The sequence below is a fragment of the Lichenostomus cassidix genome, chromosome 2 (genome assembly GCF_008360975.1).
Source record: "Lichenostomus cassidix isolate B80296 chromosome 2, HeHo_3.0, whole genome shotgun sequence".
In the NCBI taxonomy this organism is placed as follows: domain Eukaryota; kingdom Metazoa; phylum Chordata; class Aves; order Passeriformes; family Meliphagidae; genus Lichenostomus; species Lichenostomus cassidix.
Genome location: NC_139482.1, coordinates 1 through 24,140, shown reverse-complemented (window position 1 = coordinate 24,140; position 24,140 = coordinate 1). Strand labels below are relative to the sequence as shown.

General features: G+C 53.6%; 2 protein-coding genes and 1 long non-coding RNA gene across 4 annotated transcripts; all 3 read right to left on the bottom strand.

Moving 5' to 3' along the window:
- Positions 1 to 2,802: 2,802 nt before the first annotated feature.
- On the bottom strand, positions 2,803 to 10,952 carry LOC146440613 (uncharacterized). Its single transcript, XM_085053923.1, has 6 exons — positions 10,933 to 10,952; positions 10,862 to 10,892; positions 10,446 to 10,759; positions 6,451 to 6,568; positions 3,719 to 4,421; positions 2,803 to 3,670 (listed from the first exon to the last, which is right to left on the bottom strand). Exons 1-5 carry the CDS (start codon positions 10,950 to 10,952, stop codon positions 3,813 to 3,815), a joined length of 1,092 nt encoding a protein of 363 aa, XP_084910049.1. The 3' UTR covers positions 2,803 to 3,670; positions 3,719 to 3,812.
- LOC146440612 (putative mitochondrial transporter UCP3) lies at positions 10,761 to 14,098 on the bottom strand. 2 transcript variants are annotated; one of them, XM_085049938.1, is made up of 7 exons: positions 13,877 to 14,098; positions 12,562 to 12,727; positions 12,243 to 12,453; positions 11,864 to 12,061; positions 11,617 to 11,718; positions 11,357 to 11,531; positions 10,761 to 11,206 (listed from the first exon to the last, which is right to left on the bottom strand). In XM_085049938.1, exons 1-7 carry the CDS (start codon positions 14,080 to 14,082, stop codon positions 11,101 to 11,103), a joined length of 1,164 nt encoding a protein of 387 aa, XP_084906064.1. In that variant the 5' UTR covers positions 14,083 to 14,098; the 3' UTR covers positions 10,761 to 11,100. The 2 variants fall into 2 exon arrangements, with proteins under 2 accessions (XP_084906064.1, XP_084906062.1); XM_085049936.1 differs by lacking the exons at positions 12,562 to 12,727; positions 13,877 to 14,098 and having other exon boundaries at positions 11,379 to 11,531; positions 11,864 to 12,508.
- Positions 14,099 to 18,272: 4,174 nt separating this feature from the next.
- LOC146440611 (uncharacterized) lies at positions 18,273 to 23,346 on the bottom strand. Its single transcript, XR_014849624.1, has 5 exons — positions 22,895 to 23,346; positions 22,485 to 22,636; positions 20,935 to 21,178; positions 18,882 to 20,246; positions 18,273 to 18,382 (listed from the first exon to the last, which is right to left on the bottom strand). It is a non-coding gene; the product is annotated as an uncharacterized LOC146440611 (long non-coding RNA).
- Between the last annotated feature and the right edge of the window lie 794 nt (positions 23,347 to 24,140).

Here is a 24,140-nt window from a genome sequence, read left to right as displayed (position 1 = left end):
CAGGACCCGAACCCCGCAGCCCCGGTGCCGGTGCAGGGAGCGGCCCCGATGCGGCCCAGGTGAGCGGCGCGGGGCCGCGGGCGATGGTGCTGTCCCGTGCCGGGCAGGGCGGGGCCGGGGCTGTGCCGGGCAGGGCCGGGGCTGTGCCAGGCGGGGCCGGGGCGGTGACAGACGGGGCCGGGGCGGTGACAGACGGGGCCGGGGCGGTGACAGACGGGGCCGGGGCTGTGCCGGGCGGGGCCGGGGCGGTGACAGACGGGGCCGGGGCGGTGACAGGCGGGGCCGGGGCGGTGACAGGCGGGGCCGGGGCGGTGACAGACGGGGCCGGGGCTGTGCCAGGCGGAGCCGGGGCGGTGACAGACGGGGCTGTGCCGGGCGGTGACAGACGGGGCCGGGGCGGTGACAGGCGGTGCCGGGGCGGTGACAGACGGGGCTGTGCCGGGCGGTGACAGGCGGTTGCCGGGGCGGTGACAGACGGGGCCGGGGCTGTGCCGGGCGGGGCCGGGGCGGTGACAGACGGGGCCGGGGCGGTGACAGACGGGGCCGTGCCGGGCGGTGACAGGCGGTGCCGGGGCGGTGCCAGGCGGGGCTGTGCCGGGCGGTGACAGGCGGTGCCGGGGCGGTGACAGACGGGTCCGGGGCTGTGCCGGGCGGGGCCGGGGCGGTGACAGACGGGGCTGTGCCGGGCGGTGACAGACGCGGCCGGGGCGGTGACAGACGGGGCCGGGGCGGTGACAGGCGGTGCCGGGGCGGTGACAGACGGGGCCGGGGCGGTGACAGACGGGGCCGGGGCGGTGACAGGCGGGGCCGGGGCAGTGCCAGGCGGGGCCGGGGCAGTGCCAGGCGGGGCTGTGCCAGGCGGGGCTGTGCCAGGCGGGGCCGGGGCAGTGCCAGGCGGGGCTGTGCCAGGCGGGGCGGTGACAGGCGGGGCCGGGGCGGTGACAGGCGGGGCCGGGGCGGTGACAGACGGGGCCGGGGCTGTGCCAGGCGGGGCCGGGGCGGTGACAGACGGGGCTGTGCCGGGCGGTGACAGGCGGGGCCGGGGCGGTGACAGGCGGGGCCGGGGCGGTGACAGGCGGGGCCGGGCGGCACGGGGGGCGCGGCTTCAGGGGCTTCAGGGCCCGGACCAGGCTCAGGTGTGCGGGGTCGCAGTGCGGCTGCGCGGGGCGGGGCCCGGACCTGGCTCAGGTGTGCGGGTCTCCGGTGCGGCTGCGCGGGGCGGGGCCGAGGTGATTTAAACCCCAGGCATCGCCTCAGCCGCCATTTGCTCACCGAGAGCAAGGTGCGGGCAGGAGCTCCCTGTCCGCGCTCCCCGCTTCTGCCTCCCCCTCTGCCCCCCTCTTCTTCCTCTTCTACCTATTCCCCTTCTTCCTCCCTCTTCCCTCTCTCCTCAAACCTTCCCTTCTTTCTCCAAACACGAACCCCCACCCCTCCTTCCTCTTCTACCTATTCCCCTTCTTCCTCCCTCTTCCTCCCTCTTCCCTTCTCTCTCCCCTTCCCTTCTTTGCCCAAACACGACCCCCCCCACCCCTCCGTCCTCTTCTCCCTATTCCCCTTCTTCCTCCCCTTCCCTCTCCCCTCAAACCTTCTCTTCTTTCCCCAAACACGACCGCCCCCACCCCTCCGTCCTCTCCTGTCCCTACTCCTCTACCCCTTTTACTCTCCCTCCTCTGTCCACCCGTCCTTCTTCCCCGACCCGACCTTTCTGGTCCCTTCCCGTTTCACTCCGCACCCTGACCCCTCTCCCTACCCATCCTAATCTTCTGCTATTCCTCCTCATTCCCCGTCCTCCCCTCTCCTTCTCTCCCCACCTGCCTTCGTCCTTGTCCCACCCTGACCACCCTCTCTGCCCCCTATTCCCTTCCTCCATCCCCCTCTCTCCATCTTTTCCTTCGCAGCCGCGGGGCTGGGGGCGCCGGGGAATAATAAAGCCCAGAGGGCCGGAGCCCGGCGCCCCCCTCCCTCCCTGGAACCCCCACACGGGGCCGGGCCCGCTCGGCGGGTCCCCCCATGCAGTTCACAAGCACCGCCCGACACCGCCGGGGCTCCGGCTTCCCCCACATCACACTGGGGCTCCCCGGGAGGGTCGGGGCTGGGGGTTAGGGGGGGCCCCCTCCTTAGGAGGGGGTCCCGGGGGGGCGGGGGGGTGGGGGGAGGGAGGGGCCCCTCCGGAGGAGGGGGCCCGGGGGGTGGGCCCCCTCCGGGGAGGGGGTCCCGGGGGGTTGGGGTGGGCCCCCTCCGGAGGGAGGGGTCCGGGGGGGCGGGAGGGGGGGGACTTCCCCCCCCTCCAGTCCCCGCCCCCTCCTCCGGACCTCCTCCTCCGGAGGGGACCCACCCCGGCCCCCTCCCCGGGACCCCCTCCCCCGGACCGGGGCCCGGGGGCAGAGGGGGGAGTGCGTTCGTTTGACTGGCGATCTCTAGAGATGTGTATTCACGGAACAGAGTGACGTGACCCCTCCTCCTCCCCCAGGGCCCCCTCCGGGGGAGGGGGGTCCCCGGGGAGGGGGCCGGGGTGAGCCCCCTCCGGAGGAGGGGGTCCGGGGGAGGAGGCGGGGCCTGGAGGGGGGGGAAGTTCCCCCCCTCCTCCCGCCCCCCCCCTCCCCCGGACCCCCTCCTCGGAGGGCCACCCCAACCCCCCGGGGCCCCCTCCCCCGGAGGGAGGCCCTCCCCTCCCCAGGACCCCCTCCTCCGGAGGGCCCCCTCTCTCCGCCCCCCGGGACCCCCTCCTAAGGAGGGGGCCCCCCCTAACCCCCAGCCCCGACCCTCCCGGGGAGCCCCAGTGTGAGGTGGGGGAAGCCGGAGCCCCGGCGGTGTCGGGCGGTGCTTGTGAACTGCATGGGGGGACCCGCCGAGCGGGCCCGGCCCCGTGTGGGGGTTCCAGGGAGGGAGGGGGGCGCCGGGCTCCGGCCCTCTGGGCTTTATTATTCCCCGGCGCCCCCAGCCCCGCGGCTGCGGGGGAAAGAGAGAGGGGGGATGGAGGACGGGAATAGGGGAGCAGCGGGGTTGTCGGGGTGGGTGGGGGGCTCGGAGTGTGCGGGGGGAGTGGGCAGAGGGAGGTGTGGGGGGAGAAGGAAGGACGGGGAGGATCGAAGGCAGGTGGGGGAGAAGGAGGGGGAAGGTGGCATGGAGAAGGGGCACGGGGAGCCGCAGTGCGGGGAGGGGGAAGGAAGGGTGGAGGTAGGAGAGGGATAATTGCGGGCAGGTGAGGGGAAGGGGGGGAAGGGGAGCAGGGACAGGGGGCAGCCGGGGTGTGGGGGGAAGGAATGGTGGAAGGAGGAGAGGGAGGATGGAAGCGTAGGGTAGCGCTGGGCTGTGTAGGGGGATAGGGATGGGGGGCCGGGGGAGACGGCCCGGGGGGAGGGAGGGGAGGGCTAGGGGGGAGAGGGAGGGGGGGGGTTGGGGGGGGGAGGGAGTAGGGGGTAGGGGAGGGGAGGAAAGGGGGGAGAAACGAGAGGTATAGGAGAAGAGAAGTATAGAAGAAGGGAAGTATTAGAAGAAAAGAGGCACAGAAGAAAAGAGATATAGAGCCCGGCCCGGCAGCAACCTCCCCCGCCGAGCGCCGAGGGGCAAATGGCGACTGACCCACTTCCCGGGGTTTAAATCGTCTCGGCCCCGCCCCGCGCAGGCGCTCTGGGGCCCCGCGCACCTGTGCCGGCCCCACCTTCCACACCTGTGCCGGCCCCACCTTCCACACCTGTGCCGGCCTCACCTTCCACACCTGTGCCGGCCCCGCCCCGCCCCGCCCCGCCCCGCCCCGCCCCGCCCATAAATCCCGGCGCATTCACGCCTGCTCCGTTTCGTGCGGAGGATGCTCATCTCGGGATACAGCGAGATCGTCGCTCCGGGAGCTGCGCAGGACCTGAGGTGCTAAGGTGGGATCCGGGACTGGGATCGGGATCGGGACCCGGGGATTCGGGTCCTGTCGGTGTCTGCTGGGTGCACCACCTCTCCCCGGGCGGGCGGGGTGCGGGTCCCGGGGCTGAAGGACCGGGGCAGGACTGGGGCCGTGGTCGGGACCAGAATCGCCCCCGGGATCGCCGCGGGCAGCAGGAGCCGCTCCGGGAAAGGCTCTGGGGCCGACCTCGGCGCTGCCGCTCCTGCTCCGGCTGCAGCCCCACCGGGGCTACGGGCACGGTCCCGCTGGGGCCGCGGGGAGCCGGGGCTCTGCCGGTAGCCGTGCACGGGAGAACGGCGGCGATTTCATCCTGCAGACGCTGTATTGGTGCTGGATCCAGCCGCGGCAGGGGCACTCTCTCCATGCAGACCCTGGGATCTCCCAGACGCCGGGAGCTGTGGCTGAGTTCGGCGCTGCTGCTCCAGCTGTGGCTGGGGCTCCAGGTACTGTTCGGCTCTGGCCTTTCCTCCAATACCTGCCAGGTGAGGCTTGATGCTCCCCCTCCCCTTTCCTTGCAGCTCACACTCTGCAATGGCAAAACCTGCTTTGAAAATGCAGCTGAAGTTTTTCTTCTTCATTTCTAGGTCACAGGATATTCTGAGGTTGAGAGGGATCCTCAAATCCACCTCTCAAATGGCTGGCCCATTTGGGGCTTGAACTCACCACCTTGGCTCTGTCAGCACTCAACTCCAGCCACCTGAGCCAATCTCAGGAGCATGGGGATGACTTCTTGGAATGCAAATGGTTGGTGCCAGCAAGGTAATTCCTATGGAAACACAGCTCCTTCTTCTGCGCTAATGCTGCTTTACACGCCAGCCCTGGCATGGCTCTAGGGCAGACCTGGCTAGCACCTGACATGACAGCACAAAACTTTTCCAATAACCTTGATTTCCTGCCCCTTCCAGGATTTACCCAGCAGCTGTCAAGGTGGTCATGCAATGTGCCTTTACAGGGAGAAATAAGCAAGACGAGTCCTGAGGGTTCACTTGGTCCATTGGCAGAAGTGCTTCTGGAGAGTGTCAGAGCTGGTCCCACCTGCAGAGGGGAGTTTCCTGCAGGTGAGTGTTTCAGCCCTAAATGACAGCAGCTGCTGAGGCTGGGGCTGCTTTTCAGACCCAGAGCTAGACAGAGCCCTCGGGAACTCCTGCTCACTGCCAGGAATGTTCCTCGGTGTTTCGTCCTCGTGTCCTAGCTGGCTGGGAATGCAGGGCGGGAGAAGGTCGGGAGCCACAGAAGGGGGACCAGCACCTCTTGTCCTTCATATTTCCAGGGGAGGAGCTGTGCCTGCAGGGTCCTGCCTGTGGCACGCAGCATGCGGAACACACGTCCCGGGGTTGGGCGCTGGGATGCCCGGGCAGCGCTCTGACGGACACGGATAAAGGGCTGCCTGCGGCTCCTCGGCCATGGGCTGCTCTGAACAGGTACCTGGAGATGCTTCACCCCAGGCAGACCCCACTGACACCCCCAAAATACCCCAAGGAACAGCTGGCACCTGGGAATTTGGCACGCTGTGTTTGCAGAGGGGCTCAGGCAGCAATTCCAGGAGTTCCTACACCCCTGTCAGGTATGTCCCACCCACCCCCAATGCCTTCCCTTCCAGCCTGGGGACCCATAAACAGTAAATTCTGTGGAATACAAACCTGTCCTTGTCCCAGTCCCACTGAGTTTCCTTGGAACCTCTGCTGGCTCCAGACTCGGCTGGCATTAAAGCAGCAGCTCTGCATGGAAATATCCACGCTCCATGGGGCACTGGGAGGTTATTCCAGCAGGAATTCAGCAGGGAATTCAGGGCTAAGGATATAATTCACATAAACAATCAAAGCTGATCCTGAAACACAAATCTGGGCACCACACAGAGAACAATCTTTGTGCTGCCCTGTCAGCTAAAGCCCCTAGATTGGGAAATTTTGGGAGTCAAATGTGTGGAATTACACAAATGACAACAACTGGCATCACCCAGAGGGACAATCCAAGTCCCAAACAATTCCTCCACAATCTACTGTGGAGGAAACCTTGCATCTGCCAGGACCTCTGACTCCGCTTTTCCTACCAGCTCCTGAGCAGTGTCAGAGTCACCATGAAGGCTTTAAAATCCAAATAAGCACCAAACCTCAAACAGTGAATAATCCAAGTAAAGAAATACATTGTTGTCAACGAAAGCTCAACACTCTTTTAAAAATTCTATGCCAACATGGCAAAGTGATTCCCAGGAATCTCATTAATGCTCTTGGTTTCATTTTTATGTATTTTAAATCCCTCATTTGGCAGCTTAGAAAACTTATCCTGGAATTTAGAGGTCAAGCAGGGTTGGCTTTGGATTTGCCTTCACCTCAGAAATTCCCTCAGAAATGCCACCTCACTCCCCTTGATGTCTCCTCACATTTTCTTCTTCCGTTACAGAAAGAGTTCTTGTGTCCCTCTCAGTTAGCCCAGGTTTTCAGCTACATGAATGACATCACCTGTGCCCACTGCTCACCATTCACCCAGCCACAATCAAGACCAAAGGTTAGGTTGGCTTTAAGAACTTGAAATAATGTGGAAGCAATTTACATCACCTTTTTCTTCTTGTTTTTTTTCTCTTTCAGGTGCTGGACTTGCCTCTGTGGATATGTGCTGAGCTCTCGCTGCAGGGAACTGTCAGGCCTTAGTGGCTGTGAGCTCCTGTTTTTCTCACTGGGGAATTAGAAAAAAATTTAGAATAATTAGAAAAATCCAGCTAAAAATGTCACCTCTGTCCCCCCTAAATTATCCCTCCTGGTTTTTCCCAGCTAGGAGCTGCAAGCAATTCAGGCAGGGGGAATGACATCGGGGAACTGTGAGCTGTAAACTTAAAGGCAGAAAGAGAAGATCTACCAGCAGAGGGCAGGAAAGGGGAAAGGTTTCAGAAGACTTCTCTGCGGTCTAATTAATAATTATTTCCAATTTCCACCACAGCTCATGGCTAGTTACACTTTTTACACCCTCAGCAATGCCTTCATACAATCAAGGGGATCTTGCCTTGAGCTCACCAGATCCAGAGGATCGAAGGACCTCCCCAAAACCCCTTCAGAGCACATGCTGAGGCTCCTCCTGGTCCCTTGAATCTGTGGAGCATCAAAAGCATCGCCCCTTCCAGGTCACTAAAAATTGCCACCAAAACCTTCAGAGTAAAGGAAATCCTCCAACACCTTCTTTGCAGGCTTTGCAAGTCAGGGATTACTTGATTCTGGCCAGGGGGTGCAGCAAGTCCTTCCAGCCACACAGGCAGTCAGGTCACACAGCTGTCCTGGGCTAGAATTGCTCCAAATTAAATCAGTCCCTGTCCCTCAGACACTGCTCTGTCCTGTCCATGGGATCCATAACAAAATAAAAAGGCACACCTCTAGGAAGGAAATACTTAAACACACCATTTATTTATCCAAATACTTTCCCCAAACAATGCACTACCTATACAGACAAAAAAAAAAGGTAAAATAATGAAGGCCAATTAATTCTTACGCAAGGAATGTTGATTATTGTGACACACTTCCAGGCAAAAAACCATTTCTGCCGCTCTAACAAATGCGCTGTCTAGAGTACAAAGCTACCCAAACACACTCAGGCCATTTCAAAAACCACTTTGCATTCTGTTAAGTTTGTTAAAGAGCTATCACTTGTAATCACCAAAAACTGCTCAGGTTCACTACTTCAGGGATGGCTGCGGCGCGCAGCGAGCTGAGTGGTCCCCAGATCTAAACACCTCCCTCTCCACACACGATACAAACACCTATTGTTTGGCTACTACGATTTTTCAGAAGCTTGTCACATGTAGCCAAAGCTGGAAATCCTCACTCAGGATTTCCATATCACATCTGGATTTGTCATGAAGCATATGCACGCACGTATGTCCATGTGTGCAATGTGTCAGTCAGAAATCATGTAAGCCAGCAACTTGCTCCTCACTGTACCACTCAGAAATACACCAAAAAGCCAGAAAAAACCTCAATCAAACAACAAACCACAAAACAGAGAGCTCAGTGAAGCAGCATCTGAATATTCTGCCCAGTGATGGACAGAAAGAAGGAGAAAAGCTGTTCTCCCAGTTCTGGACCAAGCAGTTAGAAGCAGCCAATATTGTCCTCAGCTGCAGCTGTGGCAGCTTCTCTCCTTCCTTCAGCCTTGCCCTGACTTCTGAGGGACCAGAGACACCACACAACCCAAAACTATCAACACCCACAGCCACTACTGCTATGGCCACCTTCATGTTCCATCTGTGGCCAAACAAATCCCAGGATGTTTTTGCTTTCCTGACAGACTTGGCAAATTTAATTCCCATTTATCGAAGCGACAGACACCTTGCATGGCCCTGGGGTCAGAGCCCCTCTTCTCTGAGAGAAGATTTGAGGGGAGAATCCAATGGCAAATTGAAATCTCAGAAATACAATCAAAGCCTGCTTGTGGCAGTTTTCTTTTTGCTTTCAGGACAAAAGAAAGGCCTTTAGACCATTTGCATCCATGTGAAAAGCCCACACTGAGGACATGGCTCTAAAGATGTTGCACTTCATGTTACAGACATAGAATTGCTTTGGGATTTGGCATTTCCTGCACCCACACAAAGACATTAAAATAATTAAGTGCAGAATCCTGAAGCTCAATTATTCCTATTCTATTTCGGTGGTGTCACTTGACATACTAAAATCCATAGCAATACTTTAAAAAATGAAAAACAAGTTTTCTCCCCCATAATACTCCATTTTCTGGTTTAGGGGTCCTCTTAAGAACAAGTTAAAGAAAGGAATAAGAAAAGCCCAAGACAACCATCAGCTAGTGTACCAACCCCTGTCTTCCATAGATTTTCTACACAGAATAGATTTTCATTCCACCTGATGTCTATTCTACGAAAAGAAATTGTTACGTGTAAAAGTTCATGCAGTAGGGGCAGGGGTTTCTGAGCCCACACCTCGCAGGTAAAGCATCAGAGGAGGAGTGGCACAGAAGGATCCCAAAGTGTCCAAAAGAGGTACAAGCAGACTGTGTTTGGTAGGAATATTTGAAACCAAACTGCTCTGCAGCTGCCCCAAGCCTGGAGTTCACAGAAAAAAACGAGCTCCCCTCCTGCTTCCTTGTCTGCCTTCTCTGATCAAAGGGAGAAGCGCATCATGCAAATGACAAGAGATAAGGTGCGAACACCTCTCCAGTGCCCCCAGGGTGCTTGGCACCCGGGCTCGTTCCCTCCTCTGGCTGATGGAACTCAAACCCAGCTGTTGTGGCATTTAAGGAGCAAAGCCCAGCTTTGCTGTTCCAGTCAGGTTGAACAAACCACTCAAAACCGCGTGTTTTACACCCAAACGGGACCCATTTCAGAGGTAAAACCTCCCACGCCGCATTCCCGAGCATTCCCAAGGCATTCTGACACGAAGGTAAAACTTCCCACAAAAAGGACTATTTACCTTGTAACAATAGCCTCCATAAAAGTTGCCACATAAAAGCCCAGGCAGTTGTGACATCCACAGTAACACATTCCACACAAAGTATCGGATCCCTCGCTACAAGATCCACGGGACAACATCTGCACAAAGGGCATTTACCTTGTAACAACATCCTCGGTAAAACTTCCCACAAGGGCTTAACAAAGCTTTATGGACATTGCCCTCAGAGTGGCTCGACAAAACGTCCATCAGGCTGGATCTTTAAATAAACACAGCTGGCGCCTATGCCAGCAATAGACGTTGTTACGTTATTTCCCCGAACGTTTCTGTTTTCTTACATCGTCATGCTACAAGGGTTTAAACAAGATTTAACACAAGCTCTGCAACCTGCCATGCTCCAGGCCCTAAGGAAGAGCTGGATATCCTCACATTCATCCAAGCTGAGGCAGTATTCCCATTTCCCAGACTCTCTGTTCAGCTTCCAGGACTCACGTCAGGAAATCAATGGCTGTTCCCACGTACAAATTCCCAAGGTAGCACTGTTCCTCTCCCCCCTCCTCCTTTACCCGTTTTATGGCAATAGCCCTGCCTGGGACTCAAAAGGAGCCTCCCAGGTGCCTCCTGAGACAGAAATCGTTCCAGGTGGGTCAGGAAATAAACATAAATAAACTCGTCCCTTGGGGGATAAGAAATTGTCTTCCTCCCCATTTTCCCTATTCTCTCCTGTTTCTTATTCCTAAGGCAAAACACACAGATCAGGTGGGCTCAGGGGGGGAATGTTAAGTCCAAAACAAAGCAAAACTTCTTTTCCCCTCGGTTTCCATCAGGACTGTTCAGTTTTCCCCACTGACCCTCGGCCGTAGCCGCAGGAGCAGCTTCTCTCTGCGCCCCATGGCAGTGGGGACAGGGACACCCAGCCCGCTGCTTCCCGGGAAACGCAGCTCAGCCCATCCCATAACACCTTGTCATGGCAGCATAGCAGCTGGGAACGCGGTACGAGATATGTTCCATGAAACTCGATCCCAGAGAGCCTCAAGGCCCGGGACAAACTCGTCCCCCACAGCACTTGGGTCCCAGCTATCGCTGCCAAAAGGACGCGCGTCCCCCGCGGGTCCCACCCGACCCAGGTGACGCCCGCGCCGCGCTCTCGCCCCTCCGCTCACCTGCGGCCACCGTTCGCTCCTTCCCAGCGCTGCCGCCCGAGCCAAGCGGATTTTCGCCATCGCTGGCTCAGGACAGCTCGTTCCTGGCTCGGCTGCCCCGGCACGGCAGGAGCAGGGCGGCAGCAGGACGGCGAGCTCCGTGCTGCGCCCCGCGGGAAGTGGGCAGAGCAGAGCCGCAGCCTCCGGTGCCGCGCCTGAGCCGGGGCTCCGCCCTGCCGGACCGCCTGCGCCGCCGCCGTGCCGCCCCTTCCGAGGGCAGCAGCTGTGTAGGGCTGGGACAATGACACAAAAATGTAAAGAAACTCTGAGCCATGCTGTGATCAGACCCCGTAGGGGTGGTTTATTGGAAGTGCCAGATAGGAATAACAGGAATCGCTGCATTCCCTGGCCCTTAGCTTGGTCCCACCTGCCCACACCACTGCCCTTGGGAAGTGCTGCTCTTCCCAGCTGGAAAGCCAAAAACACTTTTCCCTTTGTCTCTTAAAACTCTCCTCTGAAAATCTCCATTCTGCCTTGTTTCTCCTCCAACAGTGTCCTTTCTCCTGCCGTCTCTCCAGTTCCTCCTCGAGCGTGCGGCTCTGCTGCTCCCTGGCTCTTTGGTAACTAATATAATTGATGCTGAGCCTGGCTGGGCCAGCCAGAGTGGCCAGAGGGCTCAGTCCCCAGCTGGCCAAGCTAACGCCATGGCACGCTGCAGCTGCTCGTACGACACGAACATCACCACATTCCAGGAGTCCAGCCGCAGGAAGGACGGGACGAAGCTGTGCATGGAAAAGTAGTGCTGAAGGGGACATGATGGGGACATCCCCATCCCCAGATTCCCATCCCCATCCCCAGAGCCCAGCATGTGGTTTGGCATATTTCGGGTCCAGTCCCGCAGGTCCGCGGGGTCATCACAGGTTTGGGGGTGCCCAGTGGGTGTCCCCGACTCACCCCTTGTAGAGGCCAGCAGGCAGCTCAGGACATTGTGGTACTGCCCGGGGCTGGCGTTCATGTAGCGTGTCTTGACCACATCCACCGGTGATGCCACCACTGTGGCACAGAAACCGGCACCAAAGGCAGCCACGAAGTGGCACGGGAGGTTGTCTAAGCGGGGGGGGGGAAGAGCTGGGGGTTAGGTGCTGCGGGAACAGGGATGGCACCTGGGCACATCCCCCCGTGCCATCCTCACCTGTCATGAGCTGTGCCCGCAGCAGCGCTTCCTTGAGGAGGTCGTAGGTGACGAGCTCCCCGCAGCTGATGATGACGTTGCGGGCGATGTTGGGCAGCGTCCCTGGGCAGAGGGCGGTGGCAGTGGGAATGCTGGTCCAGTCCTGGAGCACTCTGGGCAGCTGCCCCAGCCCTGCTGTCCCCATCCCTCTTCCCCATTTCTATTCCCGCCCCACCCCTTTCCCACGCCTATCCCTGCTCGCTCCTACCTCTCCAGAGCCCGCGGATGCCCTCCTCCCTGGCGACGGTGCGATAGGCATCCACGGTGCCGCTGTAGCGACGGGCACCGCCCGACAGTGCCCTGCTGGCCTGGAACCGGACCTTGACTACGTCGGTGGGCTGGGCACAGGCCACGGCCACAGCCCCCGTGGTGCAGCCAGCCAGGAGTCGTGCAGCCAGGCTTGTGTCTGGATGGGGCAGATATTGAGACTCTTGTGCCTGCAGGGACCCCCCACCAGTGAGTGGCCTGTGGTCCTTCACAGAGGGTCATCTCGGGGTTGTGCCCACCAGGGTGAGTTTCTCCCTCTGGGAGAGGGCTGTACATCGGGAAGGGGTGCACAGGGGTGTCTGGGCTTTGTGGACACTCACGCTCAGCACCCTTAGGGGTGTAGAACTCCTTCACAGAATCATACAGCCCGATGCTGATGGAGCTGAAGCCCATCTGGCGCTGTGGCCCGGCCACCAGCCCGCTGTAGAGGCTGCGGGCTCCCTCCATCCTCACCATGGTGTTCAGTGTCCCCAGAACACCCCGGTACTCCCCAGAGTTGGTGGTCTTGGGGATCTTCACCTCACCTTGTATCTGTGGGGTGCCAACCATGTCACGCCACCTTCTGCTCTCCCCAAGCGCCACCAATAGAGCTGGCATGGGGAAGCCCACCTTGTGTCACAGGGTGCTGCCTCTGCCCACAGGGTTTTGGGGTGTGGGGGATCGTAGCTGCAGCTGCACTTTGGCCGTGTCCAGAGGGAAGGTGAACAGGTCAGCGATGCAGCCGGCCATCCCCGCACTGACGAACTTCATGGTGGCCGTCGGGGGAACCTCAGGGGGCTTCAGACCCACCATGCTGGCAGAGGAACTGGAAGGAGAGAAGGGGTTTGTGGAGGAGCCGGGATGGTGCATCAGGACAGAGTTTCACGTGGGTGTCCTATTCGGTGGCAGAAGCGATGATGTGCCATGGTGGCTCTTGATGGCTTTGGACAACCCCAAAATTCTCAGCCTTCCCTGTCTCCTTGCTTCTCTCCCGGGGAAACTGAGGCACAGGGCTTGTTCAGCATGGGATTCACCAGTGCCCGCCATTCCTTATCCCACCACAGCCATAACAGAGGTACTGGGTGAGATTATCTCCCCCCGAGTGACCTTCCCTGAGCCGTGTCCCTCCGTGGCCTCACCGTAAGGACCTCGGCACAGTGTCTCAGCTGCTGCCTTGCACAGGCAGTGCCCTGAGCCCTTTCCCTGGCCCCACCCTTATATAGCACCCAGCGAAACAGTGTTTGACAGCAAAACAGTGTTCCCCCGGTGGCATTTGAGCTGATGGAACTGGGTCACCTGGCACCCGGCACGAGGTGGCTGTTTCAGCCCTCTGTCCCCCGCCCAGGGCTCAGGCAAGGGGAGGGGGGTCCTGCCCACACCTCCTGCACTGGACTGGGGAGGAATGTCGGTTTTCACCCCAAAACCACTCTGGGAAGGATGAGATGCAGAAAACCTTCACCCCAAGGCTTTACAAGCGAGTGCTCTGGCGGCAGTGCAGCGCCCAGCTCTGTGCAGGGCAGGTCGGATCCCTTTGCCCAGCAGACCACGGGGCCACAATCCATCCCGGAGAGCTGCCGAGCTGCCAGCGGGATTGGCTCTGCCCGGGGGAACGTGTTCCCCAGGCTCACGTGGAGCAGAGCTGGGGAGCACCATGGGGTGAAATCCACCACCAAAGCCGTGACGCCCTCCGGAGCGTGGCAGAGCCCTGGGGCTGCCGGGAGGGACTGCGAGAGACTTGTTTACCTCACGCCCGAGACAAACTCAGGGGTCAGTGCTGTCACCTCCTCTGTCACAGCCATCCCAGCCCAGCTAGGATCCTACCTGAGTATTTTGGGGCTGCTACCAGGAGAAAGCAGCCTGCACGTCACTGCTGTCCTTCCAGGGGACACGGGGTGCCTCTGCCTTCCATCCCCACCCAGCAAGGGCAGGGAGAAGAGCCACAGTCACAGGGCAAGTTGTGCCAGCAGTGACTTACGCACTCAGGCTGTCCCCTGGGAAAAACAACACTGCAGAAGTGGGAGAAAAAAGGGATGCTGATCCTTTGGCTGCTGAAATCCTGAATTCCATGCACGGTTGGAAAAGCAGCTCAGAATGGAAGCCACTCGTCCCACATGGGCTGTGCTGCACAGTGATACAGAATTCCTCAGCAAAGCAGTGACCTTTCCACGTGCTCCCGGACATCTCAGCTCCCAGCAGCACTTCTCACACTTGGAAGCTCATGTGGGACAGATTCCTGTCTCCTGTTGAGGAAAGGTTCCCGCCCTGGCACAGGGACACTTCGCACAGGCTGACGAGAAACCAGGGGAATTTTATTGAAACAAGCACTGAAGGGAGCAGTACAAAAACAACTGAGCTCTGCTGGCATCAAAGTCTGTTCTCTGAAAGGTGTACAAAAATAATATAAACGTCTCCTCTTTCTAGTCACCTCCTTTTGCACACACACCAGATTTTACAGTGCCCTTGGCCTGCGTTCACACAAGCACTTTGGGCACCTGTAGAAACAGAGAATTGTGCTGCCCACCAACCTTTTTGGAAAGCGCCATTTTACAGGAAAAAATCCTAAAACTGGACTACCTGGAGAGCAGATAACAGCTTGTGGATTACCAACAGGGGTGCTACTCACTGGGGACCTGCCCCTGCAAAATGCAGCTCCCTGGGTGACCATAGGCTTTAAGCCCTTCTAAATAGGGGACTTTAATTAATGGACCAATCAGGCAAACTAAAACCAGAGCCTGAAAGCTGTGGCTTCCACCTCCCCTCTGCTGGAGGACTCAGCCTTTGCCATGGCTTAGGAAGCTCTGCTGTGGATTGTCTCTTGCCAGCACTATTCCTTCTTGGAGATCTGAGCAGAAAAGATCCTGGCAATCCTTTTGGCTTCTTCTTCCGAGAGGTCAGGGATGGGCCTGGGGAGATCTGGCCTTCTGTAGGGAATGCCTTTGGGCACTGCTGCACTCCTGCTCTGTGGAGAGAAGGGACAAGGTGTGAGAGCTCTGCCCTGAGCTTGGTTTCAGCTCATGGCAAAGTACAGCAGCAGGTGACAAGCTGTATGCACAGAAAAAGAACCCAATGAGAAAGAGAAAGATCCAAAGCCAGGAATGGGGCTCTGGTGTGTGAATTCTCAACTTGTGGGCATCCACCCTCAGCCAAGGTCTCCCTTTATGAAGCCAAAGCAATGACAGTGGTGTAGACACTTCCAGGGACCTCACCTGAAAGCCTTTTGGCTTTCAATTATTATTTTACTTTATAATTTGCGGAACCCCTGAGACCAAATATCCTCACAGTGGAGAGGAAATGCTCTGTCACAACAAAACTGAGCCAGCTGACAGGACAAGGCAGGGATTTGGTTTAAACCAACAGAGGAGTGATTTAGATTAGATATTAGGAAGAAATTCTTCCTCATGAGGGTGGTGAGGCCCTGGCACAAGCTGCCCAGAGAAGCTGTGGCTGCCCCTGGATCCCTGCAAATGTCCAAGGCCAGGCTGGACAGGGCTTGGAGCAACCTGGGGTAGTGGAAGGTGTCCCTGCCCATGGCAGGGGGTTGGAATGAGATGAGCTTTAAGGTCAGTTCCCACCTTAAAATTTTTGGAAAAAAAAGCTTTGGAAGTGATTGACTGGAGAGCAGCTGGCACAGCTGCTGCAGGTGCTTTCAGAGTACTTCCTTTGCAAGAAAGACCTAATGCCTCAAAAGCAAGTGGCTCAGCTATCATCTTGAAAACACTTCTAACCCTTTTAAATGCATTATCTTTTCCTTTAAGAGGTGATCTTGATCACTGGGAGTCTCAAAAATGCTTTGCACAAGGGCAACAGTCTCTGCCAAAGACAGTTCAGGTAATTACATCTATTAGCAACTGCAGAGCTCCCTGGGAACAGTCAAATTCAGGCTGCATGGAGCTCTGAGCAACCTGACCTGCTGGAAGCTGGCCCTGCTCATTGCAGGGAGGTTTTTGTGAGTCTCAACCCAAAGTATTCCATTATTCTATGAATATTTCTTTTCCTGTGCTAAACTTAAGGAGACTTCTGCACCAGCATTCAGTCCTTGTAATCACACCTGCTGTCCTTACCCGACTTGGTGCTCTGATGATAGACAGAGAACACAATGCTGGCAGACTGCAAGAGCTCCCCCAGAGAAGAGGCTTCTCCACTGCTTTTCTGAACGATGACATGACAAAGAAAGTCCATGTGTTGCTCAAACTCTGGGCAGAAAGTACAGGGCACAACTCTTGTGCCGTGTGTCTGTGCCTGGGGCAGGAAGGGCAGCAGCACACACACATAAGTGTTCACTCCCACCCCTGAGAAGTACTGCACAGAGGGCTTCTTCTGGGCCACAGCTCTTCATTTCACATGTGAAAAAAGAGAAAGAAGGAAGAGAATGAATCTCACGTGTGAGGAATCTAGCAACCAACATGATAAAGTAAAGCTGAAAAGGTGGGACTAACAGTGAATGAAGTCAAAATGGATGTGGGTTCTGGCTGCATAGCATTTTCATATTTTCTTTCCACCTGAACGTACTAGGAACAGATATGAAATGGTGAGAGGAACTCACAAGGTCCCTCACAGGTGGCTGTGCTTTTATCTGAGAAAGTACTCAGCACTTTCAAGAATATACTGTACTGTTGAATAACTTCCCATAGAACCTGCTCCAGAAAGAAGCCAAAGGCCAAACCAAATTATTTTTACAGATCAGGACTGACCAGCAAAAGCAGGTGAAATTAACAAATGGAATAATTTACAAGTAAACCAGACCCAGGTATTACTCAGGTCATACACATGACGGATGAAGAGTCATTCCATTCCCTTGACTTATACCATGCAATTGGAGCAGAAGCCTTATGGTGGAAAGGGACATGCTTCATTTCCTAGTTAGTTTATGGAGGTTTTCACAGCGAAATGCAAGAAAAGAACCTCAGCTAGCTTTCAAGTAGCACCAGCAATACCAGGATCCAATGCCCAAATAGGTACCATCTTATATCAGCCAATTTTTATATGAGACTTTGGTGCAGAAAAATGTGGAAATGCATGAAAACATGACCTTCCAGTCTCGATCCATCTGCAGAACAGATGCTACCACCCTGTACTGCAATTTCAGGGACAATAACTGCTGATGGTCTTTATAAAGTTATTTTCACTTTGGAGCATAACCCCCTTTGAATCTCGTTCTCTGCAGATGGAAAGCTGGCCAGTAAAAATTTGTTCTAATCTCATGACTCAGCCTGCTGCCTCTAGATAAAGCTGTTTTAAGTGAAAAATGCTCCTTTTTAAATTAGGCTTTACCTGGCTGCTGCTTGCAAACCAGCTGCCCTGTGTATTTGTACAGAAAGTGAAACAGATTGAGCAGTTATTCCTGCTGCTGCTTTCATGCATCGTTGGTATCTCACACTCACATCGAGCAAACCTGGATTAAAAGAAAGAAAGGATGGAAAGAAACAGTCAGCTATTCCTGCAGGTACAGCCAACATCATCAATATTTAGCTACGCATCTTAAACCACAACTGACTACACGGGCTCAGTGTCTCCCTCCTGTGGTGAAACCCACGAACTGCACCCTGCTGCCAACTAGGGGGTGACTCATGGTCTCCATCATGTGGTGAAACCCACGAACTGCACCCTGCTGCCAACTAGGGGGGTGACTCTTTGTCTCCATCATGTGGTGAAACCTAGGAACTGCACCATACCAACATTATGGGATTAGCTCATGAGAAGCCTGACTGCAGGCTGAGGCTTACTAGCAGCAAAGCAGTTAAATATACAGAGAGAGCTTTTGAAAACTTTTCTGGAGTTTGAGGATTGCCCGTGTTTAATCACTGATTTTTCACTCATTATGGTGATAGTGAAAGCTGGGAGGAAAACCACTCCTGGCTGGTTTCAGTTGCCAACACAAATACATAATTTTTTTTCCCTTGAAAGCAAATAAAAGCCCATTTCTAGGCTAATTTTAGCCTATTTTAAAAGCCTATTTTAGCCAAATTTGACACAGAATCAGAGAATTGGTTTGGCTGCAAAAGGCCAATAAAATCATGGAGTCCCAACCATTCCTCCAGCACTGCCAAGGCCACCACTACCCCCTGTCCCCAGGTGCCACATCCACATAGCTGTTAAATCCTGCCAGGGATGGGGACTCTACCATGGCCTGTGCCAGGACTGGACAGCCCTTTGGGGGAAGAAATTTCCCTAATATCCTCCCTGGCACAACTTGAGGCCATTTCCTTTGTCCTTTGCTAACACACCATCCAACACTGATGTGCTGCTCTGAGGTTTCACCAGCTGAGCCGCATTTTACCCCATGAAGTGAAAGCCCACAAGCTTCCTCACCTGAAGAGCGCAGATTAAATTCCTCTGAGGAATCAGTCCGGGAACCAAGGGAAGAGTGAAAGTTTGTATCCCTACTTCTTCACGATGCTGCATAGTCACCATGGCACAGAGCCGTGACAAAGGCAAGGCCCCTTTGGCAACCAGCTGGTCTCTGACATTTGGGTAATAATACCTGGTAAGACACAAAAAAACAGCCTTAGCATTTCCCTCACAACTGCACAGAAGTCAACTTTAATTTGAGTGTCTTTATACCCTAATTAGTGTCCCCAGCTAAGGGAGAAACTCAAGTAAATGTATTTCATTTATTTCATTTCATAAATGATATGAAATTTCATAAATTAAATGTATTTCATTTATTTCATAAATGTGTCAAGCATTTAAACACTACTTTTAGATTGTTATGCCGATTAAAAGATGGAAGAAAGCAAACTAAGCACTTTCTAAGTAAATTATAAAAAGAAAGGATTCATTAGGACTCTCGGTGGGGAAAAAGACTCACGTCTTAAGTGCAGATACTCATCACCAAATGCTGATGAGCTTACTTTTTTTTTTCTGCTACTATAAAATGATATTACGGAATAGCCATCCCAGAGCTGCAGATTTTTCAGGATCACATCTATCTCTACCTGTATTGCTGTGCTATCTACAAAGAATAGGATAGTGTTCTGTACCTGCACCAGACTTCAAACTGGATTCCTCCTCCTGCTGCTCCTGGTGCCATAAATGCACTGACCAGGAGCCTCTGGACTGGGACATCAGCAGGAACCAACAGGGAATGATGATGCTCATCATTAAAGATGGGATCAGGGACCCACAGAGTGGTAGCTGTTCGAAATGACTTTAAAGTGATGCCTGTGAATTGAGCAGACTTGGTTAAAAATAGTTGCAATTGTGGCTTTCAACCTTTTTCGGCTTGCAATCCTTCAGGAGGCAGGACCCATAGACAGGAAACAAAATCCTCTAGGAGAAAGCTCTTCTGAGCTTCAGTTCAAAGCTTTTACAAGCAATCCATGCAGCCCCACGACCCTGTGAGCCACAGGCTGGGAACTTCTGCTAAAAAGACACTACAAAAATCCCACAGGACTTACTGTGGAACAATGGACTGTCATTTTTCAGTGGGAATAGATGTTAGTGCTTCAAAACACTCAACACTGTGTTCTTTCCTACCATTGCAAATATTTAAATACTCTTTTATAATCTGACAAATGGTGTGTTTAGATTGGATATTGGGAAGAAATTCTTCCCCATGAGGGTGGCTCTGGCACAGATTGCCCAGAGAAGCTGTGGCTGCCCCATCTCTGGAAGTGTCCAGGGCCAGGTTGGATGAGGCTAGGAGCAACCTGGGATAGGGGAAGGTGTCCCTGGGGGACAGGCAGGGTGGCACTCGATAGGCTTTAAGGTCCCTTCCCACCCAAACCATTCTATGTCAATCCTAGTGATCTAAACTAAGCAACTCTTCTGTTGGTGTATCCATGAAAATCACAGAATTGTTGAGGTTGGAAAATCCCTCTAAGGTCACCAAGCCCAACTGTTAACCCAGCACTGCCAAGGCCACCAGTAATTCATGTACCCAAGTGCCATATCCAAACACTTTCTGAACATTTACAGGGATGGTGACTCCACCATTGGCCTGGGTAGCTGTGTCAGAGCTTGATAACTCTTTTGATGAAGATATTTTCCTTAATATCCAACTGTGACGTAGCCTAAGCCAAATTTTCCAAAGAAAACAAGCATTGGCTGCATGAAAGCTCAGGAAAAAAAGCCCCATCTTACTTAGGCAGAGAGAACATGACTAAACAATATTTAATTAAAGAAGCAATGCTCTAAATAAGGGAAAATGATGAAACAAACTTACCATCATGCAATCCAGGTCCTTGCAGTGCACCACAACCAGGCTCCTGAACTGGGAAATAGTACTGGATGTAGCAGTCAGCCTCTCCCCACACCGTGGACTGTAAGGGTGTGAGTCCCTTCACACTCTCCACATGGATCTCAAACACATGCTCCATCAGCTCTCCCCCTTTTGGGCCTACCTGCTAACAAAAAAAGGGAAGCCACACGGAAAGGATGACTTTAGGAGACTGGGAACATTTCAACAAGCTGCCCAGGGAAGTGGAGGTTTTTAAAAGCCATGTGGGTGTAACATTTGGTGACATGGTTTAATGGTGGCTTTGGCAGAGCTGGGTTAGTGGCTGGACTCGACGAGCATAGAGGTCTTTTCCAACCTAAACAATGACATGTGATCAGGAGCTAAGAAGCATGAGATGGGGGGCAGAACAATTACCTGCCATTTTCCTCCTAAAAGTTTACAGAAACATAGAAAGCCTGAAAGAAATTTTTGTTGTTGTTGCAAAGCATATAAAAAGCATAAAAGTTCCCACCTATCCAACTTAAAGGTAGTGGCAAAACCTCTCCAATAAGACTGTGAGAATTGAGATTTTCTGTATTTTTCCTGGGTTTTTTTTTTTTTTTTACTGGACTTGTGAAGATAGAAGCAGTGGATATGCAAGGCAATTGAAAGGGCAATAATGTCAGGACTGGTGAGAAAAAGCTGGTAAAAAAAGAGTATAAACAATATAACTCTGTGCAGAATATGTAGAATATGACAAAATTTGCTACAGCATCAAGAGATGGAGGATCACTCACCTGTTAATGAACCCACTGGTAAAACCCTTTCCACATGTCCTTAACAGCGAGACTCAAGATTTACTGAACAATAAATACCATTGCGGGTTTTGTAGGAGGATGGTCCAGAGAGTGGGGAGGACGTTGTGTGACAGGAGGTACCATTCCTTCTTCAGTTTTCAGCCTTTGCAGTGCCACTATTTGAGCAGCTGATCCCATTGCCAGGATGACCCTCAGGCTCCCGTTTGTGCTGCCGGTGGAAACATCAACCACAGGCATGTGGCCATCCACAGACACCACGGGGTACTGAGCCTGCAGGAGCAGCTGGGAAACCCTGGGATCTCTGCAAAACAAAAACAAAACAAACACAAAAGCCTCAGCGTCAGAATGAGCATCTGAGTAGGAACACGAGCACACAGAACTCATTTTAGACAGGGTTTTCAATGCTGATAAAAAACCATCTATCTCCATTCCTCTGAAATTTGTCTCAATTACATCCAGTCTTCACAGAGCAGAGATCCATGAGCTGCTGAGTACAAGAGGCCATTTTCAGCAATGACAAAGGACACCTTCCCAAAACCTAACAGGGCCTTAGCTGTGAGCCACCCTAGAGATCTGTGAGTGAGGGGAAGAATGGGAACAAGACTCCCATTAACACCCTGTAGCCACGCTACACTTTTAGGAGGCAGTTATGTGCCTTTGGGGATGGAAGAAAAGAAGGAACAGTGACAACCTCCCAGAAAGATCTAAAAATCTCCAATAATACACTGGAGTTATTCAAGGCCAGGTTGGATGGAGCTTGGAGCAATCTGGTTTAGTGGAAGGTGTCCCTGCCCAGTGCAGGGGGTGGGACTGGAAGGGCTTTAAGGTTCCTCCCAAGCCAAACCGTTCGGTGATTCTAAGACATACACAAGTAAATTACAGTGGATTACTAAAAAATTATACAAATGACACAGTAATAACTAACAAAGCAGTGGCCATTCAGTTCCAGCACTGTCTGATTTCCACTTGTCATTAGGTCTGACCAAAATAAAAGGAATTAATCCTTTGCATTAGGAAGAATCTCCTCTGTCCAGTATTTCCACTAATTTAAACTGTTTTAAGCAGGTATATTACTTAACTGAACAAGAAGCCAATAGATTAAAACTAAAAAGAACAAAGAACTCCAGAGAATCCCAATAGATAAGAACACAAAACATGAAGGTTTTGGAGGTTATTTGACATCTGGGCTGTGCAAACTGACAGCATCCCTATGGGATCTCTGCAGAACTTAATTAGGAGCAAACCCAATCAGTCACAGTCTTGGAAAATCACCGACGGAAAGCCACACTTCATTTTCCTGTGTAGTCACTTTGATTTCTTCTGGTTTTAGTCTGTCACAGGACCACAAGTTAAGCAGCCACCAACCCTGATGCAGCACAGTGACTTCATTTCTCACACTCCATCTGTACTTCTGGACAAGGACAGTGTAACTCACACGCTGCTCACTGCGGGAAAGAGCTATAGGAAGCTTGGCAGGGCAAAAATGCCTTTTGCTATAAAGTGTAACTAAGAACCCTCCCACACAACCCCACACGCCATCCCTGACTTCTTTCTCTGAGTTAGGATATTGCCCAACCCAAAATATGTGGGGAAAAGAAAAAGTTTACTTGAACGAGATGTAAAACTGATGCAGAGGGAGTTTCACTAATCCCAGCAATTTGTCACAGCCAGGGCTTCCCAGCTTGTTCCACGCTTCAATAATCATCACATTGTTCTTCAGCCGCTCCAAGTGTCTGGAAGTCAATGCAAAAGGCATCACCTGAAAGTGTTAAAGCAGAATTAGTACACAGAATACACTGGAAAATATTGGCTAAGTACAGAGCATTCTGGTAAGTCTACTTTATTCCAGTCTACAGAATTGTGCTTTTTAGAGACAGAAGTTCAAAAGTCAATGTGCATTGGACAGAGGCAAGCAGAAACGTTTCTCCACGTATACAAGTAACTTGACTATGCAATGTGTTTGTCAGTGAGGAATACCATGCTTCAATCAGTGTGAAATGGAGAATGGGAGACTTGCCTGAGAAAAATTAAAGGCAGGCTGCGTTGTGCCCCAGACGACAGTGGATCTCGTTGCCTCCTCAATGCTGAGCAGTTTGCAGTTTAAATACACATTACAAGAAGTGGGGAGCCCAGAGCCTTCAGCAGTAAAATCCTTTCCATCAGGCACCATCAACAGCACATGCAGCAACAACCCATCCTCCTCGGCTGGGGCTCTGTGTGCCACCCCATCCCGGGCTGTGGGGGCTGGCACGGTGTGTGGTGGCTGTGCTGTGTCCCTGCTGCCTGCTCCTGGCTCCTGGCAGTCCTCAGGGCTTCTTGTGGTGCACACAGTGCTTTCTGCATTCCCACTTGTCCTGCTGGGCTCCTGCAGTTTCAGCTGGGGATGTCTCTTGGCATGAGCTGGGGCCGTGGCTGACCTGGCAGCGGTGCAGGCAGAGTCTTTGCTCTTGGCCACAAGCTCCAGGGACACCTGCAGGACAAGGCAGAACAGGCTGGTCAGATGTGCCTCATCCAAAACCAAGGGCTGCAACAGAAACTCAGGGAAAACAGCACACCTTTGGCTCGAGAACTCACCCTAAGGCATACGCCGGTTACCAGCCACAGCTTTTGCTGTAAAATAAACTACATGTGACTCAATGAAATAAAGTCCAGAACGGAGTGCAAAACCCCACAATTACAGATGAATCATTGAATGGTCTGGGTTGGAAGGGACCTTCAAGCTCACCCCATTCTTAACCCTTCACCTGCTCAGAACTGTCAAATCTCTCAAACTGTTAATGCTTCTCAATCAGAAGCTGCAAACCGGTAAAAACTTTGGCTGGAGAAAGTAATTCCTGAAGTGACAAGGACAAGGAACACAAGGCCTCCTTGGCAGGAGAGACCTCAGCTCATGTCACATGTGAAGCAGAAGCCAAAGCTCCAAGCCCTGAATACGTGCCACTCAAATTTGCCTGTAGAGTGGTTTCTGTATTCAAGTCCTAGCTTATTGACAACATCCCTAGACATGCAGGAGTTTCAAAATATTTCTCCAAACCCCTAAGGAATAAAAAAGATTCATGTTATTTTATACTAGTCTTGCAAAGCTTTGTATCTGAGAAATGGCAAATTAAACAAAGAGAGAAAAGAGGAGTTAAAAATAAGAGTGTGCAGCCAAAGTGTGTAACAACTCAAGTTTGAGCTGGTAAAACACATACCTGTAATGGTCCAACTTGCGTGTGATCTCCTTCTTTACCCACAGGTATTTCCCAGCTAACACTGAGCAG